The sequence below is a fragment of the Mobula birostris genome, chromosome 6 (assembly GCF_030028105.1).
Source record: "Mobula birostris isolate sMobBir1 chromosome 6, sMobBir1.hap1, whole genome shotgun sequence".
Lineage (NCBI taxonomy): Eukaryota > Metazoa > Chordata > Chondrichthyes > Myliobatiformes > Myliobatidae > Mobula > Mobula birostris.
Window position 1 is genome coordinate 135,814,138 of NC_092375.1, and position 26,872 is coordinate 135,841,009.

At 40.3% G+C, this 26,872-nt stretch overlaps 1 protein-coding gene across 1 annotated transcript in view; it reads right to left on the reverse strand.

Annotated features, from left to right (window-relative positions):
* Positions 1 to 19,535, reverse strand: part of agap1 (ArfGAP with GTPase domain, ankyrin repeat and PH domain 1) — a 649,964-nt gene extending 630,429 nt beyond the window's left edge. Inside the window, exon 1 of the mRNA XM_072261395.1 lies at positions 18,587 to 19,535. Coding sequence (XP_072117496.1) covers positions 18,587 to 18,797 — 211 coding nt within the window. The 5' untranslated portion in view covers positions 18,798 to 19,535. The remainder of the gene's footprint in view (positions 1 to 18,586) is intronic.
* Between the last annotated feature and the right edge of the window lie 7,337 nt (positions 19,536 to 26,872).

The following is a 26,872-nucleotide window of genomic DNA, read 5'->3' on the forward strand; positions in this document are numbered from 1 at the left end:
TGGGGGTCATACCAGATTCAGAAAAGAACATGGTAGATATTGAATCAATGTTTCATCAGGTACAGCAGAAGATGCAGATCTGCTGAGGTTTCTCTGATGGTGACCTCAGCCAAGATCTAGTGGTACATCTCTTTGGAGTAACTTCATCACCAAGCTGTGCCAACTTCACTGTTAGGAAATGCGCAGAAGACAATGAAGAACAATTCAATTGCAAGATGGTGGACAAAGTTTAGCATCGTTTCTATGTTGATGACTGCCTTGTGTCAGTGTCTACGGAAGAAGCGGTCTCTATCATGACCTTTTTCCATTTGTGCTAAAGTGGATAAGCAACAGACATCATGTGCTGTCGGTGATACCAGAACAGCAAAGAGCAAAAGACATAAAGGATTTGGATTTGGATCAAGATACATCTTCAAGAATACTGGGTGTGCAATGGTGCATCCAATCTAATAACTTTAAGTTTAAGATCATGATCCAAGAAAGATCACTCACCAGAAAGGGGAAATTGCCTCCACAGTTAGCTCCATCTATGGTCCTCTAGAAATCTTGAGTCCGGTGGTACTATCCATTAAGAAGATTCTACAAGATGTATGTAAGAAAGGGCTTGGCTGGGTTGACACTATACCAACATTAGCTGCTCATGAGTGGACAAGCTGGCTGGAAGAATTCTGCCAGCTGGAAGACATCAAGGTTGTTAGATGCTTGAAACCCTCAGATTTTGAAGAGGTTGCTACTGCACAGTAATTCTACTTTACTGATGCAAATGAAGATGGCTATGGAGCAGTGACCAACCTATTGGTGCACAACATGATCCCTCAGTTACACTGTGCTTTTATCATGGTAAAATCTAGGGTAGCTCCTTTGAAGCCAATTTCCACCCCTTGTTTGGAGTTCATCACTGCTGTGATGACAAGCCATATGGACACATTGTGGAGGAAGGAGTTGTACATGCAGCTTTACTACTCAGTGTTTTGGACTGATAGTACTTCTGTACTGAAATATATCAAGGATGGAACCTCCAGGATCTGAACCTTTGTTGCAAACAGAGTTTCAGAAATTCTTAAGGTCTCACTGGAGGAAGGTAAACACTACAAGCAACCTGGCAGATGTGGCCTATAAAGGGTTGAAGGTGAAAATGTTCCTGAAAAATGATTGATAGGTGTCAGCCCCTCAGTATCTTCTTCAGTCTGAAAGGGAATGGCCTGTGAATCCCAATTGTTCTGCAGAATTTCTGCTAGACAATCCAGAAGTCAAGAGAAATGTTACAATGAAGGCCATGCAGATTGAAAGGGAGGTGGATGCATTAACACATATAATCCATCACTTCTCGTCTTGGACCCATTTCAGGAAGACAGTGGCCTGAATTCTTAGATTTAAGAACCTACTCTTCTTTCTTAGTCAGAAGCAGCAGCAATTGAACATGGCTCTTGTTCAGTCTGACTTGGATGAAGTACAACAAGGGTATACTTTTGAGAGAGATTAAAAAGGGCAACGGTCAGATCAGCCAAAGTTGTCTCTCAGTGGAGAAGCTCAGAAAGGCTGAAATGAAAATCATTGAGTTTTGCCATAGAAAGAAATTTCCAGATGAGTTCTCAAGTTTTCAAAAGGGAATTGTGCATGTTAACCCCCCCACCCTCCGCCCTTCTGGCTGGTTCACATCATGGAGAAACATGGGAGAGATTGATCAGGTCTGTATGAAAGGTCCTCAATTCTACCATGAAGTTAAAGAATCTTGATGAAGAGAGTTTCCACACAATCCTTTTTGAAGTAGAGGCTATTATCATTAGTCATCCAATTACTAAAATATCCTCTGATCCCAATTATTTTTACGCATTAACACCCAACTATCTATTGGCTCTGAAGACTTCACCATCCTTACCATCAGGAGAGTTCCAAAAGGAAGACATTTATGCTTATAGATGTAAGCAGGTCCAATACATATCAAGCAACACACATCAAAGTTGCTGGTGAACGCAGCAGGCCAGGCAGCACCTCTAGGAAGAGGTACAGTCGACGTTTCAGGCCGAGACCCTTCGTCAGGACTAACTGAAGGAATAGCAAGAGATTTGAAAGTGGGAGGGGGAGGGGGAGATCCAAAATGATAGGAGAAGACAGGAGGGGGAGGGATGGAGCCAAGAGCTGGACAGGTGATTGGCAAAAGGGATACGAGAGGATCATGGGACAGGAGGTCCGGGAAGAAAGACAAGGTGGGGGGGGGGGGACCCAGAGGATGGGCAAGGGGTATAGTCAGAGGGACAGAGGGAGAAAAAGGAGAGTGAGAGAAAGAATGTGTGTATAAAGATAAATAACAGATGGGGTACGAGGGGGAGGTGGGGCATTAGCGGAAGTTAGAGAAGTCGATGTTCATGCCATCAGGTTGGATACATATCAAGCTTGTTTTGGAAATGGTGGGCCAAGGAATATTTACCACAGTTACAGAAACACCAGAATGGTTAGGTATAAAGTTTCCTCCTAGGAGACATTGTGCTTATATTTGATGATACAGCACCTCAAAACTCATGGATCATACTTTATACTTTATTGTTGCCAAACAATTGATACTAGAACGTACAATCATCACAGCAATATTTGATTCTGCACTTCCTGCTCCCTGGATTACAAATCAATAGTAAATATTAAAAATTTAAATTATAAATCATAAATAGAAAACAGAAAAATGAAAAGTAAGGTAGTGCAAAAAAACCGAGATGCAGATCCGGGTATTTGGAGGGTACAGCCCAGATCCAGGTCAGGATCCATTCAGCAGTCTTATCACAGTTGGAAAGAAGCTGTTCCCAAATCTGGCCATACGAGTCTTCAAGCTACTGAGCCTTCTCCCGGAGAGAAGAGGGACGAAAAGTGTGTTGGCTGGGTGGATCGTGTCCTTGATTATCCTGGCAGCACTGCTCTGACAGCGTGCGGTGTAAAGTGAGTCCAAGGACAGAAGATTGGTTTGTGTGATGTGCCGGGCTGTGTTCATGATCTTCTGCAGCTTCTTCCTGTCTTGGACAGGACAACTTCCATACCAGGTTGTGATGCACCCCAGAAGAATGCTTTCTACAGTGCATCTATAAAAATTACTGAGGGTTTTAGGGGACAGGCCAAATTTCTTTAGTTTTCTCAGGAAGTAAAGGCGCTGGTGGGCCTTCTTGGCAGTGAACTCTGCTTGGTTGGACCAAGTCAGGTCATTTATGATATTGACCCCCGAGGAATGATGGGAGGAGTCATTCAAGTTTTTCCAGACAGAAGAGGATTGGTGCAGCAGGTGCACATCAAGCCCAAGACCAGCTGTCTGCGCTGACCTATAACGAAGATTTGTCTTCTACAGGAGGCAGAGGTTTGAGGAGCTACAAATCTAGAAGCTTCATGATTTTGACTTGACTTACTGACTGGACAGAGGGTGGTGGGAAAGATCACTGTGTACTGGGCTAAGTGCTGGTAACCTCTGACCTAGATGAATGTTCCAAGACTTGACTGGAAGAAAAAAAAAGAAAGAGGACATTTGTATAAATGTTAAGATGTTTATCCTTGAAGATTTCATGTCTCCTTTTTCTGTAGTATGTAGTTATAATTATTATAGTGTAATAATTAGGGGCTGGGCTGCAGGAGCCATGTTTCTATTTTCTGTCAGTCTACATTATATTTGTGTTGCACATTTATTACAGGTAATTTGTTATGTGGACTGGGGAGTGACAGAAGAGAGTATAGTTACAATTTCACGCTTTGTCGTAGGTTAGTTTAACCTAGTTAGAAGCAAGGAGAGAACTGGGGGTGATATTTTTTTTGTTGACCGCTTACTGGTATTAGACTACTTGGTTACACCAATTGTAACACTGTTATACTGCTTAGTATCGCTAACTTTGCTAATTGGAACACTAATTACTTTTATTTCACTTTCTGCTAATTTTAGTCTTTTTTTTAGCTGTAAGATTATTTGTCTTTGCTGGTTTCATAATAGAGGATCAAACGTACTTTTTTCGACTTCGAGCTTAATTATTTTGGAAGTGCATCAACCCCCGTACTCAGTCTCTCAGGGGTTTTGGTTTGTTTTCAAGTAACCAGTACAAAAGGGATACATATTGATTATCATTACTGCCAAATGAAGCAGCAAATTATTTTTTTTTTACAAAGCGAGAGCAGTCAAATATCTTCACAGGAAATGTCCCATCTGGTTAGCTTGGTGCTAACCAGATGTCTGCAACACCACATAACACTGGATATTCATTGATAACAATGGTAAATACTGTATCTAGTTCAGTTCTTCCAAGAATATTTAATCTTGCAGTCACAATTCCCAAATTATATGAGGTACAATATTATAAAGAAATAATGCTATGTTTTAAAAGATTAATATTTTTTCTTAGATTTTCTAAAATGCTGTATTTATTTCAATCTGTTATACTTTTACTAATAGTAAAACAATGAATACATGTATACAAGCAACAGGACTCCTTCCTTTTCCTTGGGAAAAAAAGTCAATGACAATCTCTGCTCAAAATTACCATGATACAAAAGAAAATTTTTTTATATAAAAGATTTTCAATATGGGCACACACTCTCAAAAAGGTTCGCCAGCCCTGACCTAGTCAATTAATTTGTAGTTAGCTCTTCCAACAAAGGACATTATAATTCTTAAGCAAGATCTTTCAAAAAAATGTTGCAATATTATGTTTTCCTCCCAAAACCTTGTCAATGAGCAAAACAATGAAATCAGATTAAATATTTATATCAGATTTTATTATAATCTCGAATATTAAATTTAGTAAGTATAAAAATTAAAGTTGTCAAATTGATTTGCCATGAAATGCATTTATCCATTAACATAATGTGCCAGATTTTAAAGTTAAAATTATAGTAATGCATTTTCATAAGTACAGCAATGTCAGACAAATGTCAATGTCCAAAATTACTGGACATAAAAAAAATCATAGCTAACCACTGAAATATATTCAATCTCATGAAGGTGATGCACTCGTACAGTAGGTACAAACTAAAATTACCAGGAAGTCTTGTCATTTCAAGTTCACTAACCCTCTTAGCAATGTCATGGTTGTTAACTACTGCAATTCAACTACTAGATTCCTAAATACTTCACTATGTCAAAACCTCTGTAACAATTGCTCGGATATTTTGTATACGAGCTTAACCAGACCCTTTGTTGTAGCCATTGCCACTTGCATTCACTCACTTTAATTTTCTTGTCTACCTGCTTCATTATCCTCCTGTTTGGTTGTTGGGCATCCATAGTTATTTGCTCCATTCTCATTACTGCAACATAGTTACTTTGCATTTTCAGTAATTTTCCATTAGGGTCTTTGAAGAGCAAATCTAATGAAGTGACAGGTGCCATTAAATGCTCTATCACTGAAAAATTTGGCTCATGGGAAATTTAAGAACCATTTTTCACTGTAATTCTACAACACAGGAGCAAGTTGACATACACACATCTCAGCAATCAGATCACTACAAAAATGATTCACTTCCTCTGCCTCCAGCAAGCGAGTGTTAGTCAGCAACCAATATAATCGGCCTGTATTATTGGCACCAATTGCTCATGAAGCACTGCTTGGCTCTGGCTGATAAACAAAAGGTAAGATCTCCATTGTTCTGCTGTTGTTCATTACAGCGTTGACCCCTTAGCATCCAGTGTCATATATCATGGAAACCTTGAGATACCTCAAAGAGAAAAATTAGTGTTTACACATTTGAATAGCAAAGTAAAAATCTAAAGTCTTAAAATAACATTGGGGATAATTCACAGCACGTCAAAATACATAAATAATGTCACCACTCTCTCTACACTCCACCATCTGCCTACATGTGTGAAGTCTGGTTACAGTAAAAAAAAACAGAATTAGCAAAATTTGTTTCCGAAGTAGATAAATAAGGCAATTAGGTCTCAAGTTACTTTCCTGCTATTAATCAGTTCATCTTGATAAACTATCGTCAGCTATTCCTGTTTGGATGTTTGGAACATGCCCTAACATAACTAGGTAGATGCAGTGCAAGTTAGCTAAAGCCTAACAAATGCATTTACACTCTGAAGGCTGTAACAAAGATCTCCTGTCCATACAGGTGGATTCTGAATACTTGTTTGGCTCAAAAATGTCATGGTAGATAAGAATTCCTACAAACAACAGCTTTTTAAAAATGCCACAAGGATTTCCAACAAAGTAGAGGCCAAGTAGACAAAGTACAAGTGACTGTCGTCTAAAATGATGATTAGGAAACCAAACAACAGCCATTCTATACAAAAGACATATGAAGAGTTGGAGGAAGTGTTACACATGACTAAGGTCTTATGTAGATCAGTAATTATATAATTACACCCTTAAAGCAACAGCAGTTACCACCACATTGATTAAAAAACAATTGATTCAGATGCCACACACGACTTTAATTAGACTCACACATTCATTTGTGAGACGTGCAATTAAATCTTAAGTATTAAAATATCAAACAAAAGGCAGCAAATTATCATTCAACATCACTGTTACTCACTTTTTACTGAGTTCTAATATAAGCCAATGGCATCCATCTTTGTTTTTAGATCTTATACTTTTACTTCAATAGACTGTGGAGTATATCTGAGTATGGACATGCAGTTCTCTATGAATTTGTGTGATCATACCGTAATTCTCGTTAAACAAGGGAACCGTATGACATGCCTGCTTTGCAGCAATTATCACAATGTCAGAGACGATCTGGGACATTTACACTGTCAATTTAAAATCTCAACAAGTAAATTGTTTAAATCTGCTGCCTTCCAAATAAATCATAATACAGCAGATTCCAGTTAACTGGAACACATTCAGGACCAGTACATTTTGGCCCAGTTAAACTACTGACCAATTAGCCAAAGTTTCGTGGAAACAGTTAAAATCATAAAAAAAGACAAACTGCTGCATAACTTAACAACAAGTTATATATTTAAGTAAAATACAGAACAAATTAGAACACTAACAATACTACTACTATTCTATAAAATTAGTTTCCAATAGTTATCGGAGGAATTTATCTAGCATAGTTGTACACTGCTGTGTTCTTTTGATTAACTGCAAATGAACAAAATCAGCGGACACTACTGCAGATAATGGACTGCCATCATACAATGCTTTAGACAAATGCACCATCCAAATCTTCATTTTGATTATAACATTCAAGATGACTGTCAATACTGTACCTTCAAATTCTTCATAGTTTCAAACTTATAGTGAAGTTGTTTCCTTTTCAGTCTCAGCCGTTGCTGGCATCTCCAAGCGTGAATGCTTGAAATCGTGGTGAGAAAAACAGTTCTGAATTGTCTTACTACTTATTTCTTGTCAATTATCAGTGGCAAAAAAAATCACTGCTTTTTGAACACAAACACATGCAACTGACATTGTTATTTAAAAATTGTACACTCTATTTAGAAACTTCTGAGTCCTGCTAAAGAGTTTCAGCCCAAAACATCAACTGTACTTTTTTTCTCCCCATAGGTGCTAATTGGCCTGCTGAGTTCCTCCAGTATTTTGTGTGTGTTGCTCGGATTTCCAGCATCTGCAAATTTTCTCTTGTTTCTGCAACAGTCTCCTGCTTAAGATTTGTCCCAAATGAAAGACTGCTCAATTAACCAGAATCCACTGTAATTACAAGTGTACGTGGGTATACACAACAACACAAGGAATAGGAAATCATTTGGGTCTTTATGCTTTCCATCAATGACATCACTACAACTTTCCTGTACTGACACCATATTCCCTGCTTCCCCAAATATCCATAAATCTATCCCTTTGTCCTGAATATACTTAACACACAAGTATCCACTGCCCTTTGGGTAAAAGAATTCCAAAGGCTCTCCACCTTCTTCTTTTCACCTCTATCCTGAATGGCCCATCTTTTACTTTGAGAATGAAACCCCGATTCTAGGTATCACACTGGAAGAAGCACCAATCCTGCAATAATTCTGTATGCTTCAATGAATTTTACTCCTCATTCTTCTGAAGTTGGACAGCATATGCCAAGTCTGCTTAACCACCTCTCACACAATAAAGCTGTTACCCAACTGTTAGATGTTACTGTCAGTATAGGTAGCGGGAAACTTCATGAACAACAGCATTCTGGATGCTGTCCCACCACAACCATATATACTGAGGGCCAATTTCAAGTGACTCACACCCCATGTGTTCCCTTCTCATTCCTACCAATCCATCCTGGTTCTCTCGATTTTTGTTCAACTTCTCCATCCCATTTACTGGATTTTTTTTCCTCCTTCACCCACAAACCTATCTGTTTGGGTTTTCTCAATTAGCATAATCCTTCTATCCAACCACCACACCCCTCCCCCTCAAATCTGCCTCTATCTGCTTATCATGCCTCCCTTATCAGGTACCTCTTGTCACCTTCCACTCTCTGTATCTATCTCCCTTTCCTTTTGCCCTACCTGGTTCCATTAGCCCAAAACAGAAGACCTCACCTGTTTCCACATATCACTCACCATTTCTTGAAACTCCCCCTCCCTTCCCAATTGGCTCCATCCGCCCTCTCCACCCACATCACCAAGTTCCACTTATCACCTTCCAGTCCCTTTCATCAACCTTCACTCTGCAGTCCCCCAGTCCCCCATCCAGATCCACCTGCACAAAAGTAATTTTCCTTACCCGCACCTACCAGCCTCCTTCTCCAAACACCTCTCATCTCCCACACCTAGCACCATCTGCTCATCAATCCCCACCCCACCTGTTCCACTTACCATCTTTCTAGCCATCCTACCCCTACCTCTCACTTCTACATTCTGGCCGTTTTCCTGATCAGTCCCAATGCATGGTCTCAACCTGAAATGACATCCCTTCACAGATGCTACTTTACATGTCCAGCAGGTTGCCTTTTGCTCCAGATTCCACATCTCCACAACAATATAGCTACACAGCACAGCAACAAACCTGAAGAAGGATCTCAGCCCAAAACGTCGATTGCCTGACCTGCTGAGTTGCTCCAGTATTTTGTCTATGTTGCTTTGGATTTCCAGCATCTGCAGACTTTCTCGTTTTTACAAGGTTCAAAGTAAAATTTATTAGAGTATATGTCACCACATACAACGCAAACAATAGGAATTCTGCAGATGCTGGAAATTCAAGCAACACACATCAAAGTTGTTGGTGAACGCAGCAGGCCAGGCAGCATCTCTAGGAAGAGGTAAAGGTCTCGGCCTGAAACGTCGACTGTACCTCTTCCTAGAGATGCTGCCTGGCCTGCTGCGTTCACCAGCAACTTTGATGTGTGTCAACACATACAACTCTGAGATTCTTTTTCTATGGACATACCTAGCAAATCTATAGAACAGTAACTGTAACTAGGATCAGTAAACTGTAAACATCAGAAATTGTAAACTGTACAAATGCAGATAATAAATAAATAAAGCATGAAATAACACGATAAGAGTCCTTAAATGAGTGTAGTTATCCCCTTTTGTTCCAAGAGCCTGATGGTTGAGGGGTAGTGACTGTTCTTGAACCTGGTGGTACGAATCCTGAGGCACTTGTACCTTCTACTTGGTGGCAGCAGCAAGAAAAGAGCATGGCCAGGGTGGTGAGGATCTTTGATGATGGATGCTGCTTTTCCACAGCAAGGTTTTATGTAGATGTACTGGGCTGAATCCACTACCTTTTGTAGCATTTTCCACTAAAAGGCATTGGTGTTCCCATACCAGGTCATAACGCAGCCAGTCAGCACACTTTCCACCACACATTTATAGAAGCTTGCCAAGATTTTTGATGACACGTTGAATCTCCTCAGACTCCTGAGGAAGTAGAGGCACTGTTGTGCTTTTTTTTTTGCAAAGAGGGGTCCAGGATAGGTCTTCTGAGATAATTATGAAAACAAGCCAGTTTTAAGTTGTCTCAACTAATCCTTCCCCATAAACCTGATCTGGAAGTATGTTTTCAATGATAATGTTTTGAAGTCAACCCTTGGCACATTGTTGGAAAGATCTGATAATTAAAATGCTCGATGACACTAAACTCACATAACAGGTACAATGCACATTAACATAGATAAGATGGAAAGCCAGTTTTTGGCATGCTCAGACCAGTCCCACATACTGTGAAGAGTCAGGCTGAGAAGAAACTGGGTAAGACAAAATACAATGGTATTCTTGTGAATGTGGAACAGACTGATTCAGTCGTATTTATGGGACTGTTCCTGGGGCCAACAAAACTCTGCAGATGTCGACACTACAATGTTCCACTGGATCAAGGTGAATGACAAATATATACCACCCAGTTCACAATTGTACATGGATTTGGCAGATAAAAAGGATTCTGAAAAATGGACATCTTCCAAGCCTACCTAATAGTTAACATTGTTAAAGAACCCAACGAAAACAAGGGTTCTATTCATACTTCCGAGTCTTTTCCCAAGATTTTCCAGGCCAAGATAGGTAAAATGTTCTTTGTCATGAGTCACTGCATTTGCATGGAAGATTATCTGTTGATTGCCAAAGCACACAAGATGAAAACTTTTTGATCTTGGAAAAAGTGTTCAGGTTACACGAGCACAAGGTGAAACAGAAATGATGCAAATGCATGCTTTGCATTCAACAGTAACGAACCTTTGTTTGAAAATTGATGTCAATGACACAGAACCGACTAAGGACAATGTAGAAACACCTAACAATATGCCGAAGATTTTTCACATTCAAAAGGAGCAAACACAATTAAGCACAAATTGATAACAAAGTCAATAGTACTTTCAAATTCAGTCACTGGAACTCATGCACATGGATGAACATCGAAAGAATGGTCAGAACTTAACCCATGTGCAGATCACTACTTCAAATCAGACAGGAGGCAAGCAAAAGTGCAGGCATAGTGGTTTATTATGCAACACCTTAAGAGAAAAGATCTCGACCACAGGAATAATCAGCTTTAAAGCCACTGCAAGCAGGTTTGTTTTCTGGTCCAATACAGACAATGTCCTTTCAGATAATGTAGTAGTGTGGCCAAATTTGTGGAAAATGAGCCACTAACTCAGCTTTCCAGTCAAGGTGACGGCTCTCTGGACCTTTCCAGAGTACAGAGCAATTACGAGCAGGTTAGGTCACTTGGCATCTCAATTACTCTACCATTCAATAAGACCATAATTAATCTGATAGCACCCTCAGCTTCACATTCCTTTGACTATCCACAGTAAACTTTCACCCCTTGCTAATCTAATACTGATCTACATCCAACTTAAAAATAATCAAATACTCTTCTTCCACATATAAGGAAGAGTTCCAATGATTCAGAAAATTCAAAAGGTGGGAAGGGGGGAAATCACATCACCCTTCTTTGAAAAGTAACCCCTTATTTTTCAAATAATGCCTATTTCTATATTCTAACACAAGAGGAAATATCTGCGCACTGGTCATTATGTGGTGTGCCTGCCCTATGTAATATAACAAAATCACTAGCTGTCTTGTATGTTCCATCTGCTGCCTTAGAATGATCAACTACAAAATTAAGTCCTCTGCCATGCAAATGTATCACTACATGCACCTTAACACCTTTGTGAAGAGACTAGAACAGTGAACAGTACAATGCTAGAAGTGGCTCTTCGTTCTACAGTGTTGTGCCAAATTAATTAAACTAGTAATAAATACCTAAATGAGGTCTCCCCTCAATCTCTGCTACTGCAGAGAAAACAACCCAAGATTGATCAATCTCTCCTTATAGCACATGCCCCCAATCCAGGCAGCATCCTCTTCTGGTTGTTCTTCAAAACAGCTACAGACTTCCTATAACGGAGCAACCAGAATTGAATGCAGCCTAGCCAGCGTTTTGCAAAGCTGCAACACAACTTTTGAGCTCTTGAACTGAGTGCCTCGACTAATAAAGGCATTATGCCTGCTTTATCTATCAACCTGTGCAGCCGCTTACAGGGAGCTGTGGACTTAGACTCAAGACCCTCAGATCAGCTCAGATAAGGGCACTGCCGTTAACAGAGCACTGACACTCTACGTTTAATCTCCTAAAGTACAACACCGCACGCTTGGCTCGATTAAACTCCATCTGACATTTCTCCGCCTATATCCGCAACAGATTGTCTATATTATCCACAACGCTACCAATCTCTGCATTCCTGTGAACTTACTAACTCAGCCAAATACATTTTCACCCTAGTCCTTACATATCATAAAAATGATTAGCATTGAAAATGCATTTGGGTGGAATCAAACTATGACCCTGTAATACTCTAAAAGCACATCGAGTCACTCATTTTTTTTTTAATCACTCAAAGCAAAACATTGACAGTAGTTATAAACAGTTCTTTTACATGTTAAGACCTTTGGAACTTAGACATAACTAAACTTAGATAAATTCCTATTGTAAATAACAAGTACTTTAGTAAGGCCCACTTGGCTCTCTTTACCCTCATTAAAATTTCAGTTGGAAATTTGCACAGCCATGTCTCAGAAATCAAAATTTCTGGGATTTTTGGAATATTAATTTCTGCCGTTGAATGACAATTATAAAAATACACATGAACAATTCTGGTTCCTTTTAGGTAGCTGACATCATGATACAAAAATTAAAGCAGAGGCCTCAAGCAGTTTGTTAGTGTACTTTTAAAGCTATTATAACCAGTGGAATGTTTTCTTTAATCTTAACAAGAAGCTTTTTCAGGTGACAATTCCAGTTTATCATAACACTTGTAATTGTGCAAAGTATACAAATAAATTATGCAAATCCTTTATTCATAAGCATTAAACTTTTGGTTCAAAACAAAAACAACAAGATATCAGAATTTTGACCTTTTTGATGCCTCTATGTATAGAACATACTTTCGTTTTGAGTTATTGTCATAAACTTTCAAACTCCACTGTGAAGGCAATTTGAGCAGTTCATCCTAGTTGAGGTACATTGCTTTGCTCAGTGAGAAAGGTTTCATTAATAATCTGAGTCCTGCAGGAATGAACATAACATGACAGAATTCTTCATTCAAATGGAAAGTGGAGCTATTCAAAGGAAGGAAACTATAAAAGGTACGAGGAGTGAGATGACAATGACAGGTAGGGAACTTCATTAAAAAGGCATAACAGTGGTAGACAACGGCTAACATTTAAGGGAGCGATAAAAGAACTACATCACTAAAACACAAAAGAAAAAGTAACCATGACTTATAAACGTAGTAAGGATAGTATTAAATCCTGAATTAAAAGCGGCATCTAAAGCAACCTGAAAAAGTAGCAGGCCTGAGGATTTACAGCACAAGGATTCAACAAAAAAAAATCAAAAATTTGATTAGAAGGGAAAAATAAAATTACTTAAAACCTTGTAGAGAATATAAAAGTGGACTGTAAAAAGTTCTACACGTATGAAAAGAAAGGTAAAGATCAACATAGATACGTATATTCAGGAAAGGGAGTATTTATAATGCGGAATAAAGAAATGGTGGAATAATAGAACAAATAATTTATGTTCAGAGATAATCACAAATAATTCACAGAAATGCTAAGGAACCAAGAAAGGGTATTAAAGAGAATTAGTATTAGGTTGAAAATAAGAGATGGAAAAACGAATGCTAATAAATCCAAAGGACGATATCTGCATCCCAAAATACTAAAAGAGAAAGCCATGAAAATTCTGGATATATTGGTTCTCAACTTCTAAATGTCTGCCGTCTATAAGAATAATTCCTACAGATTTAAAGGACAGCAGGTATAATGTCACCGTTTTTTAAAAAAAAGGAAGAAAACAAAATGATAGTCTGAAATCAGTGGCTGGTAAAATGTCAGTCTATTTTAAAGGAATGAGTTAACTACATACTAAGAAAATAAAACCAAGAATAGACAAAGTCAACATGAAATTATGAAAAAGAAATTGTGCTTGACAAACTTACTGAAATTTCAGAACTAACTAGTAGAATAGACAAGGGAAATCCATTTGATGTGTATTTGGATTTTTTGAATGTCTTTGATAATATCGCACATGAAATAGAGACTACAGATGCTGGAATGTGCTGGAGGATCTCATTAGCATCAATTGGTGCCTCAGAATCCTTTCACCCCGACTCCTCTCTATGCCGAGCATCTCACCCCTCCATTCTCAGTCCTGATGCAGGGTTTTGTATTTTGTTGAGTATTATTGCTTCAGACAAGCAAAAGACAAGGTAGTACACTCCCACTGGTGGGTAGCTCAGATATCCTTTCTGTGCAATAAATGAATACAGCTCCTTTTGCATAGAATAAATGCAAAGGCAGGTTTACCTGAAATTTTCAGAGCTACAGAAAGATAAAATAAGCTCACAAATATCAATATTAAAATCCAGGAACATTCACCTTATTCTTTATTGTTCGCTCTCATGCCTCAATAAAATGCATTCATTTTTCCACTATTGCCTGTAAAAAGTTCAAGCACTCTCCATCAAGCCAACCATTTGAGTTTGAAACTACTTTTCCAGGAATTATTGCTTACAAACATAAAATTGAAAATATCATTATTAAAGCTAATTAGTTCTTAAACAGTTATAGATTTGAAGATAAGTCCATTGTGTTGAGAATGCTCCTCTCAGCCTTGAATGATTGCTGATCAGGCTAAGTGTGTCCGTATAACATATGATCATAGGAAATAGCAGCAAGAGGCAACCATTCAATCCCTCAACCCAGAGTGGATCTCCTACTTCAGCGCCACTTACCTGACCAACCCCGACATTCCACAATTTCCTTGGGCTCAGTCACTGAATACATCCAGGCAGAATATATTAGTTTCTGCCATCAATACATCCAAAGAACAAGCCTCCCATAACCTTTCTGGACACAGAATTCTAAAGATACAACGCCAGTTCCAAATTGCTGACTCCTTATTCTGAGTCTGTTACCTCTGGTCCAGGGAAAACATCATGCCAAATCTATCACATTGGCACCGTTATTATTTTATATATTTAAAATGAGATCATCCATCATTCTTCTAATCTCAATTAGCATCCACCATTCTTCTAAACTCAGTATTACCTAATCACTAGCCATAAGACATAATGACAGTAGGTGGTGCGATAGTGCAGCGGCCAGTAAATACAGTGGCAGAGATTGGGTTTCAAGTCTCACTGCTGTCTATAAGGAGTTTGCATGTTCTGACCGCATGCATTTCCTCCAAGTGCCTGGTTTCTTCCCACAGTCCAAAGTTGTGCACATGCTACGTTGACGCCAAAAGCATGGCAACACTTCGGACTGTGTTTGTCTTTGATGCAAACTATACATATGTTTCAATGTTTTGATGTAGACATGTCAAATAAAGGTAATCTTTCTTTATATCCACCGTCCCAGTCATTCACATTAATACATCAGAGAGTTTCAGATGACACTGTGCTGCAATTATTGACGAGCATAGCTTTATGATCAGTATTGAGATATTTGAATTGTAACAAAACGCTCCCATCCAACACATCATACCAAAGTGCTTTGTGCAATATTGTCTCAATCCCACTTTCACGTATTTACTCCTGAGCTGTGTAATTTAACTAAATATTCAGCAATTAAAATTTAGAACAAAAATGACAATTCTCAATATATTTCAAAAATGCACAGAAAGAACATGATTCATTTTTTTTGCACTATCTTACTTCCCATTTTTCTATTTATGATTTATAATTTAAATGTTTAATATTTACTAACTTTTATTATTTTAAATATTTTTAATATTTAATATTTAATATTTGTAATCCAGGGAGTGGGAAGCGCAAAATCAAATATCACTGTGATGATTGTACGTTCTAGTACCAATTGTTTGGTGACAATAAGTATTAGCCACTTTTGATGCTTTTTAAGTTAATACAATGTGAACTAGCATGTGTTACATATTGCAGATTATCCTCCATGAACAGCAGAAAGTTTGCAGACCCTGGAAATCCAAAGCCACACACGCAAAATGCTGGAGGACAGGCAGCATCTATGGAAATGAATAGACAGCTGATGTTTCAGGCCAAGACCCTTCTAAAGGCTGTGCTAGCAGGTCTGCGTGAGTACACCTGGTTGAAGAGTTGGAGGGCAGCAGAGATCACAGAGGGCGAGCAGTGAGAGAGGGTTTCACTGAACTTCAGGTATCTTTCGAGAGGCTGGGGGTCACCCGTTTTTCTAGAATAACTGTAATCCATTTGAAGGTAAATCCATCGAGCTGGCAAGTACTTCCTGAATAATGTTCCATTGAAAATGAAGAAACAGTGATTAGAACTTCTCTGACTGAAGGAGAACTTTCCAGGTTGTAATGTTTTTACACGTCTTGTGACTTTATCCTTCTCGACAGTAGAGGTCACAGGTGAAGGGTGCTGGGAAAGCTGCTGTCAAAAATTTCTGATACAGTGAAAGAGGTGAATAGAGTGCAAATCCAAAGGTCCAAACAATCCAATTGTCCCAGGTGTCAAGTTCTTTGCATGTTGCTGATCCTAAACGCTTCCAAGCAAATGGAGAGAGCATTCTTGAAAGCCTGATAGTGGAAAAGCTTTGTGGAAATCAAGAGATCGGCCTTTTATCATGCCATAGGCAGCAGCCTATTCTTAAAGCAATAGTATTCATGTGGAATGTCCAGTTAAGCTCTGGGCCAAGGTTCACAGTTAGGATGTTGACAGTGGGTGTTCTGGCAACGGTGTGGTGATGTTGTTGGATGTCAAGGGGAAGCACTGTAGACTCTCTTACTGGAAATGGTCATTAAATGGTTTAAACATCAACTTCCATTAATCAGTTCATGGCTGAATTTCGTACAACTCTTTCCTATGTGCAGAAACTGCCTCAGCTACAAGTTATCCTGAACATAAACATCCCCACTTCTGTCTTAGTTGCACTAACTAAAGATATTTGGCTCAAAAAAAACACCTGCAGCAATGTCTTGGTGATGAGATGGCTGACTTCCAAAAACACTATGAATTTCCTTTGTGCTCAGTATCACTGCAGCCACTGGAGAATATTCTACTAAACCACCTCCTCCTCCTCTTTGATCCTTTCTTTACCCTATTATTCTAAAAAATATATAGCTTGCAAAGTTTGTATCAGCTTTGTTCTAAATGTCTGGTAAGTATTCTTACCTTAGTTTAAACAGGTATATTAAAATAGAATATTGAAATCAGCAATTACCTGCATAAAGGTTAAAACTGACAAAAAAAATCCAGAAATCACAAGCGGCTAATATGATCACATATAAGATTACACAAAGCTCATGTACTGATTAATGCAAGAAAGAAATGAAGTCACAAGTTCAATTAACTGGCTTGGGACACAGTTCTAAAGCACAAAGGGATATAACATGCTCAAATTATATCCAGCCATAAAGAGATAATTTATACCAGTACACTAAGGTCACTTTCAGTATTTTATTCTATAGATGGTTTCTTGTTCCATTCACATTCTGATGTAAGAAGTCATAATAAAATTTGATGCAAGAAAAATGAGCAAGAGAAATGGGAATCTTCCAGACACCATATTTTGGTGAGGGAAATTCCCTCAGCAGTTTAATTTTCACACTCCCATAATAGTGATGTTTGCTACTGGTTCCTCATATACACCTAACACAACACAGCATTACATAACAGAGCCTAACAAAAGTCTGAGAAAGTTAAAAATTCCCCTGAATTAGGCAGGTTTCAGCCCCAGTGTGTGTCTTCTTCAATTGCATATTGGTCCACTTGCTCATTAAAATTCCACCTATTGTTTTGGCAACCTGTTATCAATCTTTACCTAGTGATAAACCATCCTACTGAATTTACAGTTTAAGAAATCAAAGGAAAAGAATTTGAAAATATACCACTCATTGTAAGTGTAACAATAACATTTTAAATGAACTAGTTTGTTTTACTTGTTTAAGTCAAACCTATATTGCATTCTTGTAAATATTCATTGCAGAAGATTAAGTAAAATTCATCAATTTTGTTTCAAATATTATTTTCCTTTTGGTTTAGTGCAGATCATTATAGTGAGTACCATTTTGTGTTTGGTACAATTTTAACAAAATTGAAAAATAAAATTAATCATTAACACGATAAGAAAAATATTCAACATAACATAAAGCAGCGACAGATGGCTCAAATGACAACTTCCTTCTGGATACACTGGCGCATGAATGACATTTTATCATTGCAATTCTAACCATGGCTTTAAACAAAAACTCTCTCATTCAACAAGCTGCTTCATAACAGATTCCACATAACAATTATTAAACAGTATTTTTAAAAACTTTTTCAGTTTACCCAAGTATAATTTTACTAGCACATAAGTGCTACATTCAGTAAATTGGAGCTAACTGGAGCTAATTCAGCTAACTGTAACAGGCCTCAAATTGCGAGATGCAACAATGTACTCGTTATACCACCTGAAGTACTGAATCAAACTGACTAATAATGCCACGTGAAATAAAACTATTTTTTCACACGCTCTCGAATTTTTGAATGGCGTGGTATTATGGATGACTGAAAATTGGTTATACAACAGCCCACAGGCAAGTTGAAAAATATACTTTAAAGTTCTTGACAGTCATCCATTTTACAGTAATTGTCTCTCCTCCCCTGCCAATTCATTAATATGTTTTTTTTTGTATTTATCCATTAACGATCATCCCTTCCCTAGTCCGTAAACACTCCTTACCTTCGATGCTGATGACATGGTCCCTGATCTGATTCTGAAGGATGGGGTCCTCGATTCTCTCCAGCAGGTCGTAGATAGTGTAGATGTTGGGATGGACGCTCTCGAATCGCTGGATCTCGGCTCGGATGGCCGCGGAATTGGCCAGCTGCTGCTGGTAATTCATCATTTCACCGAAACCCAAGGACGGAGGGGCAGGGAAGCGCTCACACATACAGGGACACAGAGTGAGGTAGACAGGGTCACAAAAACAGGGGAGGAGGGGAGGGGTTGGGGAACCACCAAACTATAGCACAGTCTCTCCCCACCATCCACCACCTCGCACACACACTCCTCCGCCAACAGTTCCACAGTCTCGACACAGGATCCGGCGAGAATCCGCTCCATAAGCCGCCGCTCTGCCTGTGTTTTCTGCCCCACTCCTCAGGCTGCGGGTGGCTGTATGCAGAGGCGACTCTCCCTCACATCGCGCTGTTAGTCTCCCAACGGACCAGCCCAGGCTGGGGATTTTTTCCCCTCTCTCTCTCTCCGCTTATTCCTGGTTTCCCGCAATGGCCCGGACTGGAAGCCCGGCTCTCCCGCTCAAAGCCCGTCCCGCTCACACACTCGCACTTGATCCCGACCCGCCGCAGCTGCCGCACTCGCCCCGTGACGTCACGGGTCCAGCCCCGGCTCCGCTCCGCTCCGCTCGGCTCGGATCAGCCCGGCGCAGCCCTCAGCCGGGCAAAGTGGGCCTAGCACCGCTCCAAAAGTCACTCCAGCCAAAGAGCCAACGGGCAAAACCCAGACCAGCACGATCCTGACCCGGCGCCGGGCAATGTCAGCCCAGAGTAATCAGGCAAAATTCTGCTCAACACAGCCTCAAAGTTCCAGCTGTGTGGTAGCAGCCCAGTACCCAGCACATGCTGGAAACGTCGCGCCAGCTCAGATTCTGCTTAATCCCCAGCTGGACAATGATAATTCCGATGTAAATCGAGCCAGGAAATGTCTCAACAGCGCAGTCTCAGTAAAGATACCTTTCACAAGCAGAGTTCTAACACGTGCCCAGCAAAGCAGCAGTCATTCCCATGCAATGTCATCCCAGCGCAAATTACCGAGTGAGCAGCGTAGTTTATATCTTTATAAAATTACAACATTATATTCAACCAACCTAATGGAGTTCATTGAGGTTGCATCCAATTGAATACATAGAGGGGAAACCATTAGTGGTGGTTTTTGAATTTTCAGCCAGCTTTCAGTAAAGTCTCACACAGGAGATTGATACGCAGGGGTTAGACCTTTTGGATTGGGGGATAGTGTGCATTTAAAACTGGTTATCAAACAGAAATAAAAAGTGAGAATAAATTAATCTTTCTTCGGTTAGAAGTTGTATCCAGAGATATAACAGAAGAATCGGTGCTTGTGATCAGCTATTCATCATTTAACACATTGATTACAATCGGAATCAGGTTTAATATCACCTACATATGTCGTGAAATTTGTTAACTTTGCGGCAGCAGTACAATGCAATACATGATAATATATTTTTTAAATGTGAATTACACTAAATATATATATAATAGTTAAATAAGTAATGCAAAAACAAATTTCATAAATGTAATGATGTAGTGTTCATGGGTTCTATATCCATTTAGAAATCAGATGGCAGTAGGGAAGAAGCTGTTCCTGAATCACTGAGTGTGTGGCTTCAGGTTTCTGTACCTCCTTCCTGATGGTAACAATGGGAAGAGGGCATGTCTTGGTGATGGGACCCTTGGTGATGGGACCCTTAATGATGGACACTACCTTTCTGAGGCACCACTCCTTGAAGATGTCTTCGATACTTCAGAGGCTAGTGCCCAGGATGGAACTGACTAAATTTACAACTTCCTGCAGCCTACTTCAATCCTGTACAGGACTCCCCCCTCCCCCCATACCAGACAGTGATGCAGCCAGTTAAGATGCACTCCACGGGACACCTGTGGAAATATGTTAGCAAAACACACAAGATGCTGGAGGAACTACTCTTCAGCTTTTTTTCTCCAGTCCTGCCAAAGGGTTTCAGCCCGAAACGTCGACTGTGCTTTCTTCCATAGATACTGCCTGGCCTGCTGAGTTCCTCCAGCACTTTGTGTGTGTTGCTCAGATTTCTAGCATCTGCAGAAATTCTCTTGTTTGTAGAAAAATGTGAGTGTTTTAGCTGACATACCAAATCTCCTCAAACTCCTAATGAGATACTGTATAGCTGCTGCCTTGACTTCTTTATAGCTGCATCGATATTTTGGGACCAGGTTAGGTCCACTGAGATAGTAACACTCAGGAATTTGAAATTGCTCACTCTCTCCACTTCCCACCCCTCTATGAGGACTGGTGTGTATTCCCTTTCTGAAGTCCACAATCATCTCTTTGGTCTTACTGACGTTGAGTGCAAGGTTGTTGCTGCGACACCACTTGACTAGCTGGTATATCTCGCTCCTGTACGTCCTCTCGTCACCATCTGAACTTCTGCCACCACACTTGAGCTGTGTCTAACCACACAGTCATGGGTGTAGACAGAGTAGGGCAGTGGGCTAAGCACACATCCCTGAGGTGCGCCAGTGTTGATGGTCAGCAAGGTGGAGATGTTATTAATGATCCGCACAGATTGCAGCTTCCAGTTAAGAAGTCGAGGTTACAGTTGCAGAGGGAGATACGGGGGTCCAGGTTCCGTAACTTCTCGATCAGGACTGTAGGAGACCAAGGTTTGACTAAAGGGATATGGCTGAGGGGACCAAGTATCATATTTTGAAGTTGGCTGATGGTATGAAACTAGATGGAATTGGGTATAGGGGGAGAGAATACAGTGTGAACAGAAACACGGCAAATCCAATATTGTGTGGAAAAATGTGAAGTTATCTACAGTACTTTGGAGCACAAATTAGAAAAGTAAAATATTTTAAATGGGTAATGATGATGCACCCGAGCTTTATATATATATCACCAAAAGGCAGCATGCAATTGCAGCAAATGATTGAGAAGGCTAGTAGTATGTCGGTCTTTATTATAAGAGGATTTCAGTGTAGGTGTCAACATATATTACGGCAAGTACCTTTGAACTTGGTGAGACCACACTCACAGTATTGAGTTTCAGCTTCATCTCTTTACCTTTAAAATGGTACACTTACCATACAGGAAATGCAGGAATGGTTCACTAGACTGGTTTTGGGGAATGAGTGATCAGGTAGACCAGCTGCAGATGCTGGAATCAGAAGGAGGAACTCAGCAGGCCAAGCGACATCACGAATTGTCAATGTTTCAGGTCCAGATTCTGTACCAGGACTGAAGGTGGAGAGCCATCATAAAGAAAGGCACACAAAATGCTGGAGGAACTCAGCAGGTCAGGCAGCATCTATGGAGAGCAATAAACAGTCAACCTTTTGAGCTGAGACCCTTCATCAGGACTGGAAAGGAAGCGGGAGGGTGCCAGAATAGAAAGGTGGGGGAGGGGAAAGAAGATAGCTAGAAGCTGATAGGTGAAGCCAGGTGGGTAGGAAAGGTAAAGAAGGAATCTGAAAAGAGAGAAGAATGGACCATCAGAATGGACTAATGGAAGGAGGAGTGACATCTACTTTTTAAGAGGCTAGAGTGGTGAATAGAAGAAGGGGGAGATGGAGGGAATTTTTTTTTAACAGGGGAGAAATCAATATTCATGCTATCAGGTTGGAGGCTACTCATACAGAATACAAGGCATTGCTCCTTCACCTTGAGGGTGGCCTCATCATGGCACAAGATAAGGCCATGGACCAACATGTCAGAACAGGAATGGGAATTGGAATTTAAATGTTTGGCCACCAAGAAGTTCCACTTTTGGAGGATGGAGTGGAGGTGCTCAACAAAACAGTCTCCCAACTTAAGATGGTTCCCACCAACGTAGAGGAGGCTGCATCGGGAGCACTGGACACAATAGCCGGCCCCAGAAGATTCACAGATGAAGTGTTGCCTCACCTAGAAGGACTGTTTGGGTCCCTGAATGGAGGCAAGGGGGGAGGTGAATGGGCAGGTGCTGCACTTTGACTGCTTGTATCTAAGATATTGCTCCTCCAACCTGAGAGTGGCCTCTTTTTGGCAGAAGAGGAGGCCATGGACTGACGTGTGCGAATGGGAATGGGGATTGCATTGCAATAAAATGATTGGCCACTGGGAAATCCTGTTTTTTTTTCCAGATGGAATGAAGGTGCTCAACAAAGCGGTCCCCCAATCTATGTCAGGTTTCACCAATGTAGAGGAGGCCACATTGGGAGCACATACAGTAGTTGACTCCAGGCAACTGTAGGAGGTATAAAAACCTATTAAGTCATAGTAAGAAGCACACAGGCCTTCATTGCAAAGGTGTTTGAACACTAGAGTAATACAATCTTAATACAATTACTGTACATGAGGCCCGAGTGCATTTGAAATAAGAGTGTAGTGAAATATAACATACACATTTAGAATATCATTGGTATAACACATCCATATTATACATGATTTGTCAGCAAGATAATGGTAGCTTTTCCAATCTAAAAGCAAATGTTAAGTGTGCCAGATTCTGTTGGGAGATAAACAGTTAATATTTCAGGTTATGAGTCTTTTATCAAAAATGAGAAAAGGTGGCAATAAAGCAAGAAATGGAGGAGGAAGAAAGGACAAAAAGGCCCGTAAAAGGGTTATAGGAGGACATATTAAATGACAAAAGAGATAATAGCCCAAAGCAAACAAAGATAGTAATGTCAGTTTTTCATCCAATCAGCATAAGAACAAAGAAACAGGAATAATTTTGCAGCTTTATTGGAACAAAGTTGATCTCTACCTCAATAACATGTAACTGCCTTTTCTCAATATATAGCAATCTCTAAATTTTATCTTTGAAATTTTCAATTGACTGACAGTGTTCCAATTCCTACTATTCTTTCTGAGTAGACTTTGTTAATCCCATTATCAAATAAAAATGTTGAACTCCCCCCTCTTGAATGACATTTTAAACTTAAATTTATGCACCCTATTCTCATAATTTCTTCTTTTTAATCAATCCTTTGGGATCAAGGATAATTTTCAATCTAGTTTTGTGTTTCCTAAAGTGATCAATAAGGCCAATGTAGGAATGGCAGGCTACTCCACAGACAGTACAAGAGAAGCCAGACTTGGTAGGTGGATAGTTGAAGGTACTGTTTTCCTTCCACCATTACACAAGGGTGTCCGTGTGCTCCTAAGTGCTCCACCTCTGAGTCCCAATACCATCCTGAATAGTCTTCCACTTTGAGTAAGTAGTCATAAGTCAGAAAATCACACTCTGTTCGTGATGTTGAATTACCACAAGAAAACTTCGAGTACATCCGAAGCAACACACTCAAAATGCTGGAGGAACTCTGCAAGCCAGGCAGCATCTATGGAGATGACATTTCAGGCCAAGGCCCTTCAGGACTGGAAAACAACGGGGAAGACACCAGAATAAAAAGGTGGAGGTGGGGAGAGAAGAGGACAAGCTGGAAGGTGATAGGCAAAGCCAGTTGGTGGGGGAGGAGGGATGAAGGTAAAGGGCAGGAGAAGAAGGAATCTGACAGGACAAATAGACAAGGGAACAACGGATGAAATAATCTCTGCAGAAAGCAGAGAGTGCGGGGAGGGGCAGGGAAGTAAAGATGTGTTTCGTGGTAGGATCCTGTTGAAGATGGCGGAAGTTGCAGAGAATGATGAATTGAATACAGAGGCTCATGGGGTGGTAGGTAATGACAAGAGGAATTCTATCATTATTAAGGCAACGGGAAGATAGGGTGAGCACGGATGTCCAGGAAAAGGAGGAGAAGTGAGTGAGGGCAACATTGAAGGTGGAGAAAGGGAAACACAGTTCTTTGAAGAACAAGGACATCTTTGAATCTTTTCCTCTGTCTACCTGGTAATCTCTTCTCCAAGTTCTGTCATAGGAAGAGACCACCCACTTACCCACTCTGGCACATCCTGTATGGGACTCTGGTAACAGGCATACAAGTGACATGAGCAGCTGACTAACCAAGACTTCAATGCACAGGATATTGGGCTGGGAGAAAATATTGACATGTTCACTTTTCATTATAATAAATTTGAGAGTTCTTCAGAGTTGGTATTGGTGGTACAATATATTTTCCCAATACCTTGATGTGCCTGCTATGGGTGGCCGAGTTCTGAGAGCATAAAGAAGGGCAGGAGTTATCCCTGCGGGTCGAAAAGTTTTGTGCCAGGTCTGTGGTCTTGACGTTCAAATACCCTTTTCAGTGCTGCCACGCAGAAGCCAGTAGAAATTTTTCTCATTAATGTCTGCCAAGAGAAGGCTCCTGAATGCAAGAAATAAATGGTACATGGTCTTATTGTTGGAGGGCACTGTGATGCAGGAGGCGGATAGAATGAGCAGTTTTGTCTTATGGCTATAGAGTGTAAGGCCCATTCTCCTGAATGTTTCTGTTGAATAAGTTGATGGCTTGAACCTCAGCCTCCAGGCACTGCAAGTGGAAACACCGGCATAATTTAATTCTATGATCATTGATATAATTCTGGCATATTTGTGCTATATTCGTTTCTAGCCCAATGCTTCTCTTTTCTTTCAGACTTATTTTCACATGTACATTGAAACATGCAGATTCTGAAAGAGGTGGCTGAAGAGATTGTGGAGGCATTAGTAATGATCTTTCAACAATCAACAGATCCTGGCATGGTTCCAGAGGACTGGAAAATTGCAAATGTCACTCCATTCTTAAGAAGGGAGGGAGGCAGAAGAAAGGAATCTATAGGCCAGTTAGCCTGATTTCATTGGTTAGGAAGACATTGGAGTCCATTATTAAGGATGAGGTTTGGGGGTACTTCAACAGATATGATTAAAAGCAAAGGCCAAAGTCGGTATGCTTTCCTTAAAGGGAAATCTTGTCTGACAAATCTGTTGAAATTCTTTGAAGAACTAATAAAGTGCTTCCCATGAGGCTGTTAAACAAGACAAGAGCCCATGGTGTTACAGGAAATATACTGGCCTGGATAGAAGATTGGCTAACTGGCAGCAGGCTAAGAGTGGGAATAAAGGGGGGCTTTTCTAGTTGGCTACCAGTCACTAGTGTGGGTCTGCAGGGGTCAGTATTGGGATTGCTTCTTTTCAAATTGTATATCAATGATTTGGATGATAGAATTACTGGCTTTATGGCTAAGTTTGTGGACAATGCAAAGATAGGTGGAGAGGCAGGTAGTGTTGAGGAAACAGGGAGTCTGCAGGAGGACTTGGACAGATTGGGAGAACAGACAGAGAAGAACATAGATTGAACATAGTGTAGGGAAGTGTATGGTCATGACTTTGATGGAAAGAATAAAGGCAAAGACTCTTTTCTAAATGGGGGGATAATTGAATAATCAGAGGTAAAGGGACTTGGTAGTCCTTGTGCAGGATTCCTTGAAGGTTAACTCTCAGGCTGAGTCAGGGGTAAGGAAGGAAAATGCAATGGGAGGAGGAGGACCAGAATATAAAAAGCAAGGATGTAATGTAGAGACTTTATAAGGCGTTGGCCGGACTGCATAATCAGAATCAGGTTTCATATCATTGGCATATACCGTGAAATTTGTTGTTATGTGGCAGCATCACATTGCAGTACATAATAATAAAGACTGTAAATTAAAGCAAGAAGTATTTAAGAAGTTAAATTAAGTAAGCAGTGTAAAAAAGAGTAGTCAGGTAGTGCTCATGGGTTCAATGTCCATTCAGAAATCGGATGTTCCTGAATCGTTGAGTGTGTGCCATTAGGCTCCTGTACCTCCTCCCTGTTGGCAGCAATGAGAAGAGGGCATGTTCTGGGTGCTGAGGATCCTTACTGATGGATGCTGACTTTCTGAGGCATCGCTCTTTGAAAATGTCCTGGATGCTGGGGAGTCTAGTGCCCATGATGTAGTTGACTGAGCTCCCCCCACCCCAGCCCCCATACCAAACTGCCATGCATTCTTTGTAACTACAGAAATATGGTGGGCCCAGGATAGATCCTCAGAGACGTTGACTCTCAGGAACTTGAAATCGCTAACCCTTTCCACTTCTGATCCCTTGATGAGAACTGCCAGCGCTTGTTCCCTTGTCTTACTCTTTCTGAATTCCACAATCAATTCCTTGGTCTTACTAACGCTGAAGGAAGGTTGCTGCTGAAACACCACTCAACCAGCTGATCTATCTCACTCCTGTGCATCTTCTCATCACCATTTGAAATTTTGCTAGCAATCGTCGTGTCGTCAACAAATTTATAGATGGCATTTGAGCTATGCCTAGCCACACAGTCATGGGTGTAGAGAGAGTTG